The following is an 18,986-nucleotide window of genomic DNA, read 5'->3' as shown; positions in this document are numbered from 1 at the left end:
TAAGCAGAACAAATTTGTTAAAGAATATGTTTTTCCAAACTTCTATGTGACCTAGTATCAGCTTCTAAATGCCCTCCATCCTAAGAGTGGGCAATTATTTGGGCTGTAGGGCCACTTAAGGATTTTCTGTAAGCTGTGAGCTGTTGTGGGCTGGAGCAGGGCAGTGCATTGCTGACCTGACCTGGCCCAGGGAAGCGGGGGCACTGACCTAGCCTGGTGTGGCAGAGGGCAGGAGGTGCTGACATGGCCTGGGGGAGGATACTGATGCAGTGTGGCAGTGGTCGAACTGGGACAATTGGTTCCATCCAGTCCCAAGCCATGCCTCACACCTACTGCCGAGCACGCTGGATGGAGTAGGCAGGGAGGGTCTCAATGGAGACTGGCCTGGGACCCTTGTGGGCAGAGTGTGCTGAGCCAGGTGGATGGGATGGGGAACAGGGTTCAGGAGCAGGTTGGGTGGGCAGGTGCAGGGGCAGGGCCAGGGCCACGATCACGGGGCAGTGACAGTGCGGGACTGGGCCTGGAATAGAGCTGCAGTCTACTCCCCGCATGTCTCTGTGATGGGTGCTGGTTTCACAGGCAGGGATAATAAGCAGGGAGCAGATTGCAGTTCTGTTATGGGCCCTGGTCACATGCTGTCACTGCCCCATTAACCTGGTCCTGGCTCCATCTGCCCAGCCCATGCCCAGACGCTGCTCCCTGCCCACAGCCCCATCCCATCCATCCAACTGAGTGTTGTCGTGCCCATGAGGTTCTGGGCCAGTCTCCATGGAGACCCCACCCACACTATCCAGTGCCCCTGGCAGTGGATGCAGGGAAGACTGGTAGCAGCAGACAAGAGGAGCAAACTGCTACCATGCCAGAAAGCCCAGATCGACTGCCTTGCCGCCTATGTCCCAACATGCCCCTTGGGGCAGTGGGATCAGCAGCATGTGTTATGGCTCAGGTTCCCCCTACATCTGGATTGGGTGGGGTCAAGGGACATGCTGCGGGTCAGATAATAACCCTTGGCTGGCCAGATCCAGCCTGCAGGTTGTATTTTGCCCATCACTGCTCTAACCTAATAATAAATAATCTAATATATACTGCTCTTTTAGAAACTCAGCAGCTGCAAGGTGCAGCTTCAGAGTTGACAGTAGATATGTTTTGGGATATGCACTTTTGAGAAATGTTAATATATCCCTGTAGTTTTTTTCTGGTCAACATGAAAATATTTTTTGGTCTTTTCCAAATAGCATTGGATAATTTGTCTTCGCCTCTCCCCTCTAATATGCATGATTTCATTTACCTCTGTATTATTTGCCTTCTGTTACCTAGAAAGGGAATTTAAGCAACACGTAGCACAAGCCACCATCTTATCCATGTACCCAGGACCCAGCTCCCTCTTCCCATTGACTGTCAGTTTCCAGTGCTAAAAAACTATCTTGGTGATCAATGTTTCACACTTATTTGACATACTCAAAGAAGATAGTAGATATTAAGGGAGATTCAGAGGTGATCAACAAAAATTAAAGGCCTGGAAAAACTTTTAAAAGAACAGGGAAGTATAATGTGGGGAGCAGACATTAAGAGGGGATATGCTAGTGAAGCTTGTATGGTGCAGAGAGTGGAACAGGCATTTGTTTCCCTCTTTCACAATGCAAGAACAAGGACTAATTCAATGAAACTGAGCAGTAATACATTTAAAACTGAAAAACCTACTACATGTTTGCATCCAATGTGTAAAACAGGTACTTTGTACCTGAAAGCTTGTTTATGTCCCTCCCAACTATGCCATTGGGCTGATAAAAGATATCACCCACAAAAATCCTGGCCTCTTGCATAATTCACATACAGAATTAATTGCCACTGGCCATCATTGGTCTCAAAGGATTTTTATTTATATATAAAATGGAAACATCTGTGCATACATTGAAATGGATATGTTTTAAAATATAAACAATTCAACGTCATGGTTCAAGTCATAACCCAACTTCTAATTGGTCCATAGATTATAAATAATCTTCTATGTATAAGTCTGTGTTTTGTAATTATCTGCTCTGAGTTTCTGGCATCTTTACTAGAGACCCAGATAAAAGAGTGGATTAAATAGATACTAATCCATTATGGAAACTCCTGTGTTCTTTATATATAAACACCTAGTCTGTAAACCTTACCTTTTACCATTTAGTTTTGACAGTACTTACTTGGAAAAATTTGGGTTGAGTTCTTTGCTTACTTGAAGTGCCAGCATTTACGTTATTTACTCAAAAAGAAGATGACCTTGATTATAAGACAACCCCACAATAATTAGATTCTATATATGGAAAATTTATAAATTTCTTATAAATTGTGCAGATATAGAATTTAATTATTGGAGGTTTGCTTTGAATTTGTCCCCCTCCAATTACTACAGCAAAGAAAAGAAATCTGAGGGTGAGGGGGCCAAGTAGCTTCTTTGTTCCCTGGCTCCCCCCCATCTTTTTCCTCTGGCAGCCGCTTCCCCCTCTCCTTACCACCAGACCTTTCGCTCCCTGAGCACAAAGAAGTAAGAAGCAAATTTGAAAACAATAAACTTGAAATTAAAGATGGATGTAACAATGTGCATATAGTATCCATACACTTAGTGCACTGGTACTTAGACAAGGGGCTTTTTTCCCCAGTGCCAATGGGGGGGTGGGGGATGATGACATACCTTGTTGTGTATTCAAGAAAATACAGTTGTCCAACCAAAAATTTTATATTATGCTTTACCAGTAATTTGCCACATCTTAACATTCTTTTTGTACTGCTTAGCAGTCATTTGTCCCTTATAAATGGTACCAGTTATGCTGAAAAAAAACATTTCTATTATCTTTTAGTATTTTGTTAACAGTTGACTAAACATCAAGGAATTTAATTGAAAAGATCTTGAACAAATTCCAAGCCATCTCTCTACTTAATGAAACCTTTTAAAATAGCAGTTAATCTAATGCCTTGCACTTACACCAAGAAGTTGCTAAATTAATTTACTGACAAAGAGAATCAATCATCATAAATGGTGTTTAAACAATAGCTGGTACTTTGAGGAAGTAATAGGTGGCTCGTATTTGAACAACATGATTTATTTTGTCATTTTATTTGTTTTATAAAAGGTTAATGGCAGAAACCTCCTTTCAGTCGACTTTGATCGAACCACAAAGACAGAAAAGATCTACGATGATCACCGTAAATTTCTGCTGAGGATTGCCTACGACACATCAGGGCATCCAACGCTCTGGCTGCCAAGCAGCAAGCTGATGGCTGTCAATGTTACCTATTCATCTACAGGTCAAATTGGCAGCATTCAGCGAGGGACCACTAGTGAAAAAATAGAGTATGATGGACAGGGAAGGATTGTATCTAGAGTATTTGCTGATGGAAAAACATGGAGTTACACATATCTGGAAAAGGTAAAGAACACATTGGAAGCTATGGAACATATATTACCCATATTCAAGGGAAGAAAAACAAACATCAGAAACACATTTTTAAGTATCAGTGTGGATTTGCATGGGAATGGTTTTGTAGTAGACATACTGTCCAGCATTAGTTAATTTCTAGAAACCAGCATATTTTTAAAGAATTAAGGCAATCAGCTAAAATGGCAGCTCTTCCCCCCTGATGCTTTAATACATAAAATAACATACAGGTATTAGATCTTGATAATGTAAGTTGTTTGAATATTACTTGCGTGTAAGCTTTCCAATGTTGTATTTTATGCCACAGAGTAGAGTTCTTTTATTATTGTAGTTAAAGCTGTTTGTTCATATTTTGTCCATATTGTTACTATCAAATCAAAGCAGTTATAGAGAACTTTTTAATCTTTATTTCATGTGTTAGGATTGCAGAAAGATAATTGTTCTTTCCCAATACTTTATCTGAAAATCCCTATTGTGAGATTTCATGTCCTGACATGTAAGAGCAGAGCCAGTTTAGTACTCTTAGGACAGCTGTAACAAGTCTGTTGACATCAAAGGATACAAACAAAAGCTGTCACAACACAACATGATTTTGTAGCGATAGAAATGCAGCAAACCCACTCCAGCTTTCCCCCTGCTCCACTTCTGTTCAAAGTCAAGGCAATTTTGCTAATTTGGATTGCTATAGAGTTGTCATAACAGATCATAATAGCTGCTGGGCACTCCCAAGCAGGGCTTCCATTTTCTCCCCTTTTAAAGAAACTAAAATGTACATTTGTCCATACCCTTAGTTTAGTTGTAGAACCTACAGATTTGTCTACTGAATCTATTATTCAGCAAATACTGTTTACCAGTGATTAAGGCTATAATTGAATCAAGGTTCATGATTCATAATATCTATCAGAAAAATGTCAGAATAGTTCTGTCTACTTCCACTTGATGTAAATAATCAAACAATTACTTTGCCCCTGTTACAAACACAGACAGAACAAGAACACAGTATTCATAGATCTTTGGTCTAGTCAAATTCTGTTAAATGATCACTAATTATAGGGGAGAAATTGTTTCTCCCATATGTTGTTTCCTTTTTGAGTTATTGGATTTAAGACAGTTTCACTTCTTCCCGAATTAAACATGACTTATCCAAATCCATTGACAATCTGCTGTTTGGCTCCGAGTGTTTGATTAAAGAGTGAAGCAGTCATAACAAGTAGCACATTATGAATCTGGAGCCACTAATTACAGAACCTCTTGTAATTAAGCATCTAAGTAAATTAGGCAGGGAAACGTTAACAACATGTAAGGTCAAGGATAACTCAATTAAAAAGAAGATAATTTTCTCAAGTGGAATGTCACATTTTTGTTAAGAAATGGGGTGCGTGTGTGTGTGTGTAATGATTTGACACACAGTTAAAATCTGTTCTTAATTTTCAGTCAATGGTCCTTCTGCTTCATAGCCAGCGGCAGTACATCTTCGAATATGATTTGTTGGATCGACTTTCTGCCGTCACCATGCCCAGTGTTGCTCGTCATACCATGCAGACAATTCGCTCCATTGGCTATTACCGGAACATATATAACCCCCCTGAAAGTAATGCATCTGTAATAATGGACTACAATGAAGAAGGTCAGCTCCTTCAAACTGCTTTCCTGGGTACAAGCCGGAGAGTATTGTTCAAATACAGAAGACAAACCAAGCTCTCAGAAATTCTTTATGATAGTACCAGAGTCAGTTTTACTTATGATGAGACAGCAGGAGTCCTGAAAACAGTAAACCTCCAAAGCGATGGTTTTATCTGCACCATTAGATATAGGCAAATTGGCCCACTGATTGACAGGCAGATTTTCCGTTTTAGTGAAGATGGAATGGTAAATGCCCGATTTGACTACAGCTATGACAACAGCTTCAGAGTGACTAGCATGCAAGGTGTCATCAATGAAACCCCATTGCCTATTGATCTCTACCAGTTTGATGATATCTCTGGTAAAGTTGAGCAGTTTGGGAAATTTGGAGTAATATATTATGATATTAACCAGATAATTTCTACAGCTGTAATGACTTACACAAAACACTTTGATGCGCATGGCCGCATCAAGGAAATTCAATATGAAATATTTAGGTCATTAATGTACTGGATTACAATTCAGTATGATAACATGGGGCGAGTGACTAAGAGAGAAATTAAAATTGGGCCATTTGCCAACACCACTAAATATGCTTATGAATATGATGTAGATGGTCAGCTCCAGACAGTTTATCTAAATGAAAAAATCATGTGGCGATACAACTACGACTTGAATGGCAACCTCCATTTGCTCAACCCAAGTAGTAGTGCACGTTTGACACCACTTCGCTATGACCTGCGAGACAGAATAACTCGACTAGGTGATGTTCAGTACCGATTAGATGAGGATGGATTCCTGCGTCAGAGGGGTACTGAAATCTTTGAATACAGCTCCAAAGGCCTGCTAACTAGAGTTTACAGCAAAGGCAGTGGGTGGACAGTGATTTACCGTTATGATGGACTCGGACGACGAGTTTCCAGTAAAACTAGCCTTGGACAGCACCTCCAGTTCTTTTATGCAGACCTTACTTATCCAACCAGGATAACTCATGTGTATAACCATTCAAGTTCTGAGATCACTTCTCTGTACTATGACCTACAAGGACACCTTTTTGCCATGGAAATTAGTAGTGGGGATGAATTTTATATTGCCTCAGATAACACTGGGACACCGCTAGCTGTTTTTAGCAGCAATGGTTTGATGCTTAAACAAATTCAATACACTGCTTATGGTGAGATTTATTTTGACTCAAATCTGGACTTCCAGTTGGTAATAGGATTCCACGGAGGCTTGTATGACCCACTGACAAAGCTAGTCCACTTTGGAGAAAGAGATTATGACATACTGGCAGGCCGCTGGACCACACCGGACATTGACATCTGGAAAAGGATTGGGAAGGACCCAGCTCCCTTTAATCTGTACATGTTTAGAAATAACAATCCAGCCAGTAAAATACACGATGTGAAGGATTACATCACAGGTAAATAGTTTGTTTAAATTGCAGTATTTCTCACTTGCTCCAAATGTACCTACCTAATAACTTATAATATGCATGGACATTCACAATTTAAAACTCCCTCCTCAATTTAGACACATTTGGTATGGCTACCTTTTATGTCATAGCTGAGAGTTTGGAATATTTGCCCATGAAGTATATAAGTCCCTACTCCCCAGTGTATTTCTGTATTCTACCCAATGAGTGTTTAATGCAAAAATACATAAGCTATCCTAGAAGAAGGACTTTCACGCTCTTTCTGGCTCTGTGAATGTTACATTCCTGGTTGCCAGTGGCATAGCCCTAGCAGGAAGATGGAAAGAGTCTGGTGGAAAGAGCGCTATCCTGAGCGGTGGAAGATTTGTGTTTGAACCCCTCAGGATGAGAAGGACTTTAAACCAAGCTCTCCAACATCCTGCTAGACTGTAAAAGAAGAGATAGCCACCACCACCTCCATTTGTAGTTTTGAATGAAAGAGCTTTGACTCGTGAACAAAACACAGCCTAGCAGCATGTTTAGCATTATGAGAGCTGGCTTACTACCTCACCCTCTCGGGATTTAGACCAGGGGACACCCAGATTGTGCATACCAAACAAGCTTAAGCATGAAATGGCCCCTAAGGTGCTCTGGTCAACTGACCCAAGACAGTTGAAGTTTTGAGCAGAATAACTGCACTCTAGGAAAAATTTTTAGCAATGAAAAAATAGGTGTGTTGAGAGGTTATGTGGAGTATATTGTGGATTTGTAGATCTGGACCTTAGATTAAATGATGTATTCCAGTTTTCCATCTGTATGAAGAGAAATAAAGTATTTGTGTGTCAACATAAGCTCTTGAAAAATCATATTGCCTGCAGATGTGTCTGAGTTTCAAGATCAGAAATTGTTCAGGTCATCTGTGGTTTTTCATTCAGATGGTGTCAGACTAAAGGAGAAGCTCATCTCCATTTAGTAATGAGTGGCAAGACTCTTCCTCAGAGAAGGAAATCTGGGAACAATTGGGCTTATACCAATTACTTTTGAAAACAGTCACCTACTAGTTAGTTAATAGACATTGACAGGCTGGATAGGAGTCAGTGGCTTAAATCCATCCTGTCCTAGCGGTGCAGCCTAGAAGGAATGGTGTAGCAATCATATTCCTCAAAACAGTGAGAACAATGCAGTTGCCATAAACATTAACTGAAATGCAGTTTTCATTTTTCTATAACATCGTTGATACATAGATTACAGCCTGGGTCTGTGTTAGAGATGAGGCTGTCATTGTGTGACAGTGTCAGGTGGCAGCTTTAGATCTGCAGTTTGAAGGGCCTCATTTATCTGATAGCACTCCAAACCATTATTTTAAAGTAAAGATTTTCAAGCCCTTTTTGACTTTCTGAAAAATACTGCTCTCCCCCTTACCTATTCAGGGTTTTCCTAAACAGAAAGAGTTGGTTTTGATAGCCAGTGCTTTGTCTGCTTTTGTTAAATATTTGTGAAGAATACTGGATAGAACGCAAGCCCCAGAGCAAGATGTCCTTGCATTGCCCAGAATCATGGTTCCACTTTAAACTACCTTTAAAAAAAATTTAAAAAGGAGGGCTAAGATGATTCTTAGTAGTCAGTGTGCCCATCCCTCACATGCACAGGTAATGTTCTTGAAATCACACAGCCATAGTTCTTATTTCACAAGAGCAACAAGGAACCACAGTAAAAACAACAAAAAAACCTCCCTTTGCCCCCCCGCCCCCTTTGGTTTGCTTCCTCTCTTTCCCCATCTCCCTTAAAAGATGCTTCTATTCTGATAACTGGAAAGTGGAACCTTATTTCTGAACAGACCTTCCAGTGAATATTCAGAGTCTAAAATGAACTTTTATTCTCATTAGCTTGGGATTCTGGGCTCTTCCTTGCATCAATAAACATTGTTTAATAAGACCCTTCTATGGAAAACAGCTGAGTGTCCAGGTGTCACTGTGGGCTTCCTTTGGAGTCAGCAGGACTGATCAGGTATAACAAAGTATAGAATATCACCTGGAGAACTTTCTTTTTACTGATAATGAAACATGAGCACAGAAAGAACTCAGCCTGGCTGTGAGATCCTAATGTGATTTAGGAAAAGACCCTTCCTACTTGGCCTGCCATATTCATTCTGGGAGTCACTGAAACACAAACATGAATATCCACAGTGCTTTGAAGTGAGAAAAATGCCACACAACTACTTTTTAGTAGAAGAACGGTTACTTGGAAGTCTTCTAACAATACCTGGGAGAGCAGAATTGTAGTAAAAACAATCACTCTAGTACAAAACAGCCACTAGAGTCATGAAAAGAATAATTTTAAAGAATTCTGGTATGTTACCAAAAATGCAGTTATACCAAAAGTTACTCTTGGATATAAATATACTTGTAACATATAGAAAAATTCTGACATTGTTTTTTCATATAATTTTCTTGCAGATGTTAACAGCTGGCTGGTGACATTTGGCTTCCATCTGCACAACGCCATTCCTGGGTTCCCTGTTCCCAAATTTGATTTAACAGAGCCTTCTTATGAACTTGTGAAGAGTCAGCAATGGGATGATATACCAGTAAGAAATAAAAACCGTACGCCATCACACAGATTGAAAAAAAGGAGTTAGAATTTAGGAGAAGGAATTATTCTAATTGACCTGCACATACCTACATAATCCTCAAGGCTCTCGCTTGCCAGTTTTTTTATTTAAGGCGTGCAGGGCAAACCTGTGCTTTATAAATCTCCAAATGATTTAGTATGTTACAGATGTAATTTTACACTACGTCTTGTAGCTTTGCTAAATTATATATGATTTTAAACAGGCTCCAGTTTGTTTTCAGTAATATAAGAACAGAGGGACAAATAATAAATAGAACTCGGAAACCCTTTTTAGATGTGTAAGTTTCCTAGCAGAAACTCTAGAGATTGGATTTATACCAACACCCTGCCTGAAGGCAGAAAGTGAACGCTGTAATAAAAATAGACTGTGAAATAAACAGAAGAACAGGTGATATAAATTATGCATACCAGGCACCAGTACAATTTTACTTCTCTTTAATATTAACCATGTTTTATATGTAAAGATAAAATATTGAAAATGAAATTACCCCAGGTAAAACCCATTACATTACACAGAACCAAAACTCCAGGTGCTTATGAAATTCCTTGGGGAAAAAAAATCAACTGCAGACCAGAAATCCTGTTACAGTTTTAAGTGATAAAAGAAAATAAATGGAATGTAAAATTGAAAAACTAAATCTGCAATTTAAGAAAATGGCATTTATAAATCCAACCATTCAGAATCAAAAGGCAATGCCCAATAACATCCCAGAAATCTCAGTTAAAGCAAGAGTGATAAGAAATCAAGAACATGGGTAATCCCTTCATAACAATATATAAAGGGATCTCTGATATACAAGAATGATTATATTGCATTTTAAGTAGTAGTTTGTCATTATTGTTAATAAATATTTATACAGGGTCAGGGTTTTGCTCTGCACTTCCCAAGATCATGACCCTGTAGAGTTTGCAATCTCATTTGGCAGAATAAAATTACAAAAGCAGACAAAAGGAATGGTGGGGGGAGGCGTGGTATAAAGGATATAACTTTCTGAGTTATGTTATACGGGAAGTGAATCAGATACATTCTAAAAAATGTTGAAGGAAAGCAGAGACATAAGTAAGTCCAGAGTACAGGAGCGCATAGTGGAATGAAAACATATCTGTAACTTGGAAATAGTGTCGTGACAGGCACGAAGAAGATCCAAACAAGAAAACAGAAAGAAAAGAGTTGTTAAACCCTACAGGGCAAGGCAGGGCATGATGGGAGAGAAGGAAGGAGATGTAGGCAAGGACGGTTGTGCAGATCCTTAAAATGAGAATAAGAATATTGCAGAATGAATCATAGATCTGACCACAGGGCGTGAGGGAGGTTCTGCGATAAGCTGAGTTGTAGGAAAGTAAGTTTTTATCTGCTGATAATTGGATCATTTGTTACTTGAAGTTGGGGATGGAGGAGTGAAGGCAAGATGGAGGGTTTAGTGGAAAGGGCACTCCTGAGCGGTAGAAGATTTGGGTCTGATGTCATACTGTAATATCCAGTTTTAAGGGGCCAGAAAACTGGATATTACAGTATGACAGACAAAAATAGGACCCTCCTGCATTTAAGCCAAATTAGCGGAGTGATTCAGGCATTTGACTGGAAGCTGGGAGACTTTCCCTTCACCTCAGTGGGGTTTGAATTTACACCTCTCCAACTTTTTAGTATAGCCTGTGGTATTAGCCAGACCCTTCTCCAGTGCACCTTTGAAGTCGGTCCCTTTAGCAGCCAAGAAAGGAAGATGTGTGGGGCCACAAGGAATAAAACAAGCTACAGGATTAATAGTCTGTGAGTCAGATACTACCCTGGATAGGAGGACTCCCTGGGTCCTAGCATTGTATCTTCCTCTCAGAACATGTTATCTAATGCTTAGCTAAACACAAGGGGCAGAGGGATGCAAGTTCAAACCTCTGGGCAAGGCAGGGCCTCGAACCTGGGTTTCCTACTTTGTGCCCCAACTGCTTCCCCATTCGGACTAAAATATGAGAGGGCTGCACTCCCGTTTCCCTCCTCTTTCCCCCACCCCCACCAAAATTTTCTCAGACTAACACTTAGAGAGAGAGACACACACACAACATTCATAGCCTCTTGATTCAGTTTGCATCTGCAGGGGCAATAAAATTACAACCTGTGTTTCAGTGCCAAAGATGACACCTGCGTGGCTACAAAGCTGCTGTTTGGGCACACAAAGGGAAATAAAACACCACTGAGTGAGGGAAGGAGGGACGTGTGTTAAAGGAGGATCCTTTTCAGAATAGAAGTAGCAACCTGCCCAAATGCAAAAGAGAAGGTGCTTAAGTGGAGAGAGATGAGACCGAAGGGGAGAGGTAGAGAGCGAGGAAGGGTAGGATGAGTAAGGAAGGACAGGACTTAGGATCAGAGGGTTACTTAAAAGGGGCTTGAATTACACTGAAGTTTAGGATCAGAGAGCTCAACCCAAAGCTAGATGGGGACAAAAAAACCCCAAAGAATGTCCAAGGAAGGAGGTGGCTGAGCTTCCCATCCCCCACCTGTCTGTTAGACCTTTGCAGAAACTGTTACAGTCTTGGACAGAGAGAGAGGGAAGATGAATAGGTGGCAAAGGGTTGCGAGGGATCATTTATTTAGACTTCAAATATAAAAGAAAAAGGACATCTATGGAAGGGTGAAGGAACCTTGTCATTAATAGAACAATCCATCAAAGAGCGAGTGCCATAAATAACATGCGAACAGAGAGCAGAAGGAGGCAAGGGCAGGAACAGAACTGAGGTGACAAAAGAAAAAGGAGGCAGACCAGGCAGGGTGTGTCAGGGTCACCGCTCTTCCTTCAAGCAAAGATGATCAATGCAAGGAAATGATGAGGGCAAATTGTGAGGATGTGCCATAGCTGGCGCCAGAAGCAGCCCAAGTCTGAACACCAGGAGTTGGATCAGCTAAACCTCTGTGGCATATCCAGGAGCCTCACCATGAAGCCTGCCTACCCAGCCACACCTGCTCGGCACACACAAAGTCACAGAAATGAGACCAGGCAGCCACCTGAGTGTGGCGCTGAACACACACCCGTAACCATGCTGAGACAGATTCTCTGAGCAGCGGTAGGGAACACACTCAGGCCTGTGCCTTGGTCTCATTTCCAGGGTAGAAGTGACTGGGCAAAGCGACCTTTATGGCGGTGTATCCTGAGCACAGTATAGATTCAGTGCATGTGTAGTCTGTAAGGCTAAAGCAGGGGAACAAGATTAGTGCCACAGGCGTGCCTGCCCACTTCTTTCTCCATTTGAGGTGGTGTCAGAAAAGAATCCCCTATTCTCAGGGATGGCAGAAGGGTTCAGCGTGACGCATAGTTCCCTGGAGTAGTGCTACAGAAGGTCACAAACACTTTCTCTCTTCACCCTCTCTCCCCCTTCCCCCCCACCCCAAAAAAAAATTGTGCTGGTAATGTTTAATGTGGGAAAGAGCTAAATAGTAACTAATCCTTGAATACATCTCTTCTAAAATATTATCCCCATTTGTCAGAGAAGGAAATGAAGGCAAAGTGCGAGTGAGACAGACTGCAGAGGAGATCAGAGCCCAAACAAGGGAATTGGCGTTGGCTTCAGAAGGGAGAAAACACTGGATAAACCATTCAGAGGTCTGCCCCTCCCCTTCCTTTACCAGCAGCTACAATAATTTGGCAATTGAGTGTAGTCCTAATCCTTTCTTCCCATGACCCATCAGCTGTAGGGAGCAATACAGTCTCACTGCTGTATACCTTCAAGACTCATTGCTGCCTGGTGCGTTTCCTCTCCTATTCTGGCAGAGGCAGGGCTCATTCGAATAGGAGATAAAACCTGTAAAAGTCCTACAGCTCTCTTGAAAAACTCTTATTTAGCAAGACATTCATAGTAGTCATATACTGCCCTTTGCATTGATTTACTTTAGAGTGAATAGGCTAGTTACAGCATCATTTTAAGCAGAAGTCAGGATAGGGTTGCACCTGGTGGACTAACTGAATCACGGATGCAGAAGATTTCATGGACAACAGCTCACTTCATCAGATGCCAAGCAGAGAGATGAGATTACCTGAAAACATCGATTGAGGGCTGTGTACCTACATGCTCATTATAGGCTCTATGCTTTTTCCGTTTCACAGTATGGGTTGACCTACAAAAGAAATGGCTGGGACGCGATGCACAGACTGAAAATTGCATTTGCATCATCTCTACGCCTCACCCCCTACCCTACCTTGCCCCACACACGCCCCTACTCTCCCCCTCCAGAATCAGGATTGTGACCTGCAGTGAAAGAGGTGGTCCAGCAGTGTAAGGACAGAATTGAGAAACCAAGATCTTCTCTTGTCTAATCCCTGTTCTAATGCACACTGTTTTCCATAGCATTGCCTCTAATCCTTCATCTGAAAAATGGGGGAAAAAGATTATAAAAGATGTCCCAAGGATGATTTTAGTTAGTATTTAGGTAGCTCTTTCCTGTGTTAAATGTTACTAGCAAAAAGTCACTTTTCTATAATACCATTAATAATTAAAGGGGGGAGTCGTGTAAGGAGAAAAAGAAAAGAAAATCCAGCAACACACATTGAACATTATAAAGCAAAATAGCCTTTGTAACTCAATGGAACAAGCAGTAGTTTTAATTAACTCTTTGGCACTGTCAGTTATGGCATATCCTATTGTGAACCACGGGCAATATACCAAGAAAGCTTGTTTGGTATCTAGGGGCTACAGATGGCTTTTAAAAACTTCTGTCTGTTCTTGTTTTCAGCCAATTTCTGGAGTGCAACAACAAGTGGCAAGACAAGCCAAGGCTTTTCTGTCTCTAGGAAAGATGGCAGAAGTTCAGATCAGCAGACGGAAATCAAGCGGGGAGAAGTCATGGCTGTGGTTTGCGACAGTGAAGTCCCTAATTGGGAAAGGGGTCATGCTGGCTGTCAATCAAGGCAAAGTGCAGACTAATGTTCTCAATATTGCAAATGAGGACTGCATAAAAGTGGCAGCTGTTCTAAACAATGCCTACTACCTAGAGAACTTGCATTTCACAATTGAGGGAAAGGACACTCACTATTTCATCAAGACAACCTCACCAGAGAGTGACCTAGGCACGCTGAGGCTGACGAGTGGGCGGAAAGCCCTGGAAAATGGCATCAATGTCACCGTTTCCCAATCCACCACTGTGGTGAACGGCAGGACTCGTAGGTTTGCTGACGTTGAAATGCAGTATGGCGCGCTAGCTCTTCACGTGCGCTATGGTATGACACTTGACGAAGAGAAGGCGCGCATACTGGAGCAGGCTAGACAAAGAGCGCTGTCCAGTGCCTGGGCCAGAGAACAACAAAGAGTAAGAGATGGAGAGGAAGGTGCCAGGTTATGGACAGAGGGGGAAAAGAGGCAGTTACTAAGTGCTGGAAAGGTACAAGGATATGATGGGTACTATGTACTCTCTGTGGAGCAATACCCCGAATTAGCAGACAGCGCTAACAATATACAGTTCCTTAGACAAAGTGAGATAGGAAAGAGGTAACACACTGGCTTTGCCAAGGCTGCCAAAGAGACTAACTGTGTACCAGTGTCTTCTAAAAGGGAGACCAAACTGTTTTGCTGCATTACTACTTGAGCCTAAACTTACACCTTTGCTCAGATTTTTCTGTAGCACAATCTGAAGAGACTCTACAGTGAAGAGAGCGCCTTCCAGAAGAATGATATTGCTGAAAACTTTTTTTTCTGAATGACCTTAAAAGGTGATCTGCTTTAAAGAATATGTTTACATATGCATATCGCTGCACTCACATTGGACTGAAAAGTATTAAAAAGGCCTAAAGATTTTACAACAGGCTGACTGTTCCTTTGAGGCACTGTATTTAACTATGATACAGATCCATACAGTGTTTCCAAATATTACTGAATTGTTGACCTTTGCTTAAAAGAAGTAGTCTCTCTTTCTTTCTCTCTCTTCCTCTTTCTCTGCATAGGATGTGGTATATATCTGTTAATTTTACAATGTGGGGCAAAAATTACTGTTTATAGACAACCCAACTGCTTTAAACTGTGCTGCTTTCTAAAAGGACATTGGCACAAGTGACTTATGCTACCGTGGGAATTTAATAATGGATTTTACAATGCTAACATGGTTTGCCTTGGGGGGGGAAAATGGCAAGTAGAATCCTTGTTACAGATAAGCAAAGGAAACCCTGATTTTTTTGTAAATTATGTGAGACAAGTTGTTTATGGATTTTTATATGAATTACAATTTACTGTACATCAAATATTAGTCTCAGAGGAGTTAATTTATGTAAAGTGTTTAAAAAAGTTTATACTTAAAAATAAAATGATAAAAATGTGCTGTGTGTGATTTTTTTAAAAAAGGAATTGCACCTTTTATGTTATAGCTGTACAGTATAAAAGATTATATTGTAGAGATATAACAGTGTATGACTAATGTCCAGAAGTGTTAATATTTTTGTATTAGGTTTAAAACTGTGCATCTTTCTATCACTCTGCTGATAAGAAGGAATACTCCCAAGCGGCTGGCTAATAAGACAACATCGCCCTCCCCTCCCTTTCCTGTCACCCAAGCCAGTGCCACTTCATCAGTCACTCCTAGAAGGCACAGTAACCAAATAAGACTCGTTTATTATGATGGAAAACAAATAGATTGGGTTTTCCTTGTCTTTTCCTGGCCCTAATGTAATAAATGGGTACTGATTCATACCGAGTGGGTTTTCTGTTGTTTGGGTTTTTTAAATGTGGGCTTAGAATGGAGAGAATAGTGTCTCAGGTGCTTGGCAAATGTATGTAGAAGAAGATGATACAATATAGTCTCATCCAGTTCTATCAACTTTGTCTTCTGTATAAACAGCTCTTTTAAATGTATTATTTCATGAGTGAGGCAAGAGCAGCACCTGATCAGATGCTACAGCGTTGCTCTTAGAGCCATTCTGCAGGTTCATACCCTGGCCTTCAGTTTCATATTCAAGTCTCATTACTATGATCAACTGAACAGGAACTGGGGTGGAGATGAAGGTCTTCTCCTAGTACTTACCCTGTATCACAAAACCACTACCCTGTCTGGAGCAGAGCATGCCAAATTAAGGCCCAGTAAATTTGTTACAGGGCAGGCTTGAGATGGGTACCCAGCTCCATGCAGAAATCATGCACAGAACCAACTGTACCTGTGCTGTTTCTCGGCTGAAACCACGATTAGTGCTTTACTTTCATGAGCACTAAATTCAGTCACAAAAAAAATATTTTTAAGACGAATTTGATTTTTTGATGTTCCTTGAAACATACACCGTATTTCTATCCATGTATAATTATGACAAGCTATAGTAAGTGAACAAGTCTTAAATATGAACAGTTCGAGTGGATGTAATAAAAATAGTTTTCTAACTGCTTTGTATACTGAGATTCTATAGTATTACATATGCTAAATTGCACATTAGGATTGTTTGATAAATGGATTTGAATCTCTCCTGGCCAACTAGTTACTGAATCTACAGTATCCGTGCTATTACTGTATGTGTGTATTTGGTAGAGCATACAGAACTAATTACACGTATCATAGAATGCTGATCTTTTGTTAGAATGAAAGCACAGATTAGTTCATATTTTTTGCCCTGGAAGTCTTGAAGGCCCTAAAATTAGGAACTGATGCATCAAACCCCAGAGAAGTGTCATTGTTTTACATTTTAAAAACTGTAAAATGCTAGGTGTTTGCGGTTCTGTTAGGTGACTTCCACAGCACTGTATTTAGCATGCTATAAGTGCTCTGTTGAAATAGGCTCATATTCTAAATTATGTCAAATGTTTCTGTTCTGTTTGAATATGAAAAAGCTTGTACAACATGTCAAAATGGAAATATATCGTCTACTTGACGTGTACTAGTTCCTTCTCCTTTGTTAAGGCACCAATAAACAACAAATTACAGTATCTGTTGGTGATCATTTTAGATAAAGTCAAATCAAGCCAATTAGTGGCCTTGTTAGTAGGTATAATGAGCCTATTTCTTCCTAAAAAGACTTGTGATCTGGACATGCTCCTGCAGGAAATACTAACCTTGGGGAACATGTAAACAAAAGATCTTTTTAAAGGAGAAAAAAATGTATAATTAAAAGAAGCAGCTTACAGGGGGGGAAAATGAGATTCAAAGTATTTTAGGCAATGACATTCAAAATGCTTTCATTATATTTTGAGATGTAAATTTTGTCTGATTTGTATTGTTATTTTAATTTGCCTTCTTAACTTTATATGTGTCCTGAATTTTCCACAAATTGATTACTATAGATTGCATCTGGGCTTTCCAATAAAAGCCAACCCAATGTGTGCGTGTTTATATTTGTTTTTTAAATGTGTGTGTCAGACACTGCAGCTGGGTTATTTCTTTGCTGTTTGTACATGAAGATGCAAAGCGATCCAGTTGCCCTCCTATCGATTCATCTGCTACACAGTTGGTAATATCTCTTTTTTCCCATCCAATGGCCCGGTCTGCTAACTCAGCAAAGCAAATTACTCCATGGGATCTCTCTAGTGGCCTACTTTAGAGAAAACATTAAACACACCTTACAAAGTTAAGTCTTACATAAATAAGAGGAAGGGGAAAAACCACACCCACATCTACACAATGCACTATCTAGGGTTACTTCAGAACTGTTATCTGTCTTGTTATCCTGAGCGGGTAAAATAAGATTAAAAGTATTTGATTAAACATAAGCAGTTTGGCAAAAATAACTCTACTATCCACTGCTTTCTCTTCCCTCCACATACACATATATATACTGCGTTTGCTTCAATCTGCATTTAGACCCAATGCCTAGAAAGTACTGATTTCAGCAGCAGTGCATGTCAGGAGAACATTTTGATTTTAGTTAGAACAGGCAGACTTCACCACACTTGCTTTGTAGCGACAACCTCACGTTGATAACATGTTGATCCAACAGGAATCAGGTCACTGTGCTTGGCTAACTGTGGCCTGTTTCCTGGTACAGGACTTCGTATTTTCACAACCAGTAGGGGAGAGAGATTTGCATTCGTCAAGGAAAAGAGCATGCAGGTTACTGCTGCAGTCATTCAAAGCCACATGTAAAGTGATGGCTTTGAATGCAGAAAGAAACATGCTGTATAAATTAGTATTACAAAAACTGTTCTTGCTGGGAAATAGAATCAACTGTTTCCCCTTTCAAAAAATAAATTAAATCTTTGACTGCAGTCTTAAACCCAATTTAAACCCATCTCAGGTAAAATAGACACAGTCAGAGATGTATTTGATGTGTCTGCTCGATATCAGATTGTGTCTTTCTGGAGGATTTTTAGCAAACTGACCATTCTTTAAAATAAGCTCCTCTGTTTAGTCTCCATTCCACTGAAGGCAGGAGAGAAAATTAAGTAGCAAGCAATCCTGCCAGGGTAATAAAGGACTATAACCACAGAAGACAAAACAGGTGAAAAGTCAAGGCCAAGATTTACAAATGCAAGTGCCTGTGTTTAAGTGAATCGCGTTCCAGTGCAGTATGCTGAGCTCTAGCACAGATCTTACCAGCTCTCTTCTAAATATGGATGTGGGCACCTCAAGTTAGGCTACAAAATGTGCACATTTTAGCTTTTATTCTTCTAAATTGCAGGGAGACAGCTCACAATGTGCTAGAAAACAGAGTCTATTGGTACAGCCCCTAACAATGGTTTGTTTCTTGACTCCATCTGCTAATCAGATGATATAAAACACCTTAAGTCCTGTCTGACACATTGAGGCTGAGACTCAGGCAGTCTTGGCTGCAGTGCTATGCTGGCTCTACTTTTTGTTCCAAGTAGTTCTAATATGCTTACGTGCAAGAATACAACCCTGCAGAGCAAGGACAACAGTGCTGCGTAAGTCTTGCCCTAGGTTTAATCTTGGTTGTGCTAGGCTTCATTCATCTTCTGTAGAAGCCATGGCCTGATTTTTCAGCTTCACAAGT

At 40.5% G+C, this 18,986-nt stretch overlaps 1 protein-coding gene across 13 annotated transcripts in view; it reads left to right on the top strand.

Moving 5' to 3' along the window:
- TENM3 (teneurin transmembrane protein 3) overlaps window positions 1–17,360 on the top strand; it is a 2,356,642-nt gene extending 2,339,282 nt beyond the window's left edge. For all 13 annotated transcript variants that reach the window (XM_090036139.1, XM_090036135.1, XM_090036141.1 and 10 more), the window contains 4 exons: window positions 3,114–3,410; window positions 4,854–6,465; window positions 8,913–9,043; window positions 13,805–17,360. In XM_090036139.1, the coding sequence (XP_089892265.1) occupies window positions 3,114–3,410; window positions 4,854–6,465; window positions 8,913–9,043; window positions 13,805–14,560 (2,796 nt within the window). In that variant the 3' untranslated portion in view covers window positions 14,561–17,360. The remainder of the gene's footprint in view (window positions 1–3,113; window positions 3,411–4,853; window positions 6,466–8,912; window positions 9,044–13,804) is intronic.
- Window positions 17,361–18,986: the final 1,626 nt, after the last annotated feature.

Source organism: Crocodylus siamensis, chromosome 2, assembly GCF_052110815.1.
Source record: "Crocodylus siamensis isolate JL-2025a chromosome 2, ASM5211081v1, whole genome shotgun sequence".
Classification (NCBI taxonomy): Eukaryota; Metazoa; Chordata; order Crocodylia; family Crocodylidae; genus Crocodylus; species Crocodylus siamensis.
The sequence above is the reverse complement of the archived record's forward strand: the minus strand, read 5'-3'. Positions and strand labels throughout refer to the sequence as shown.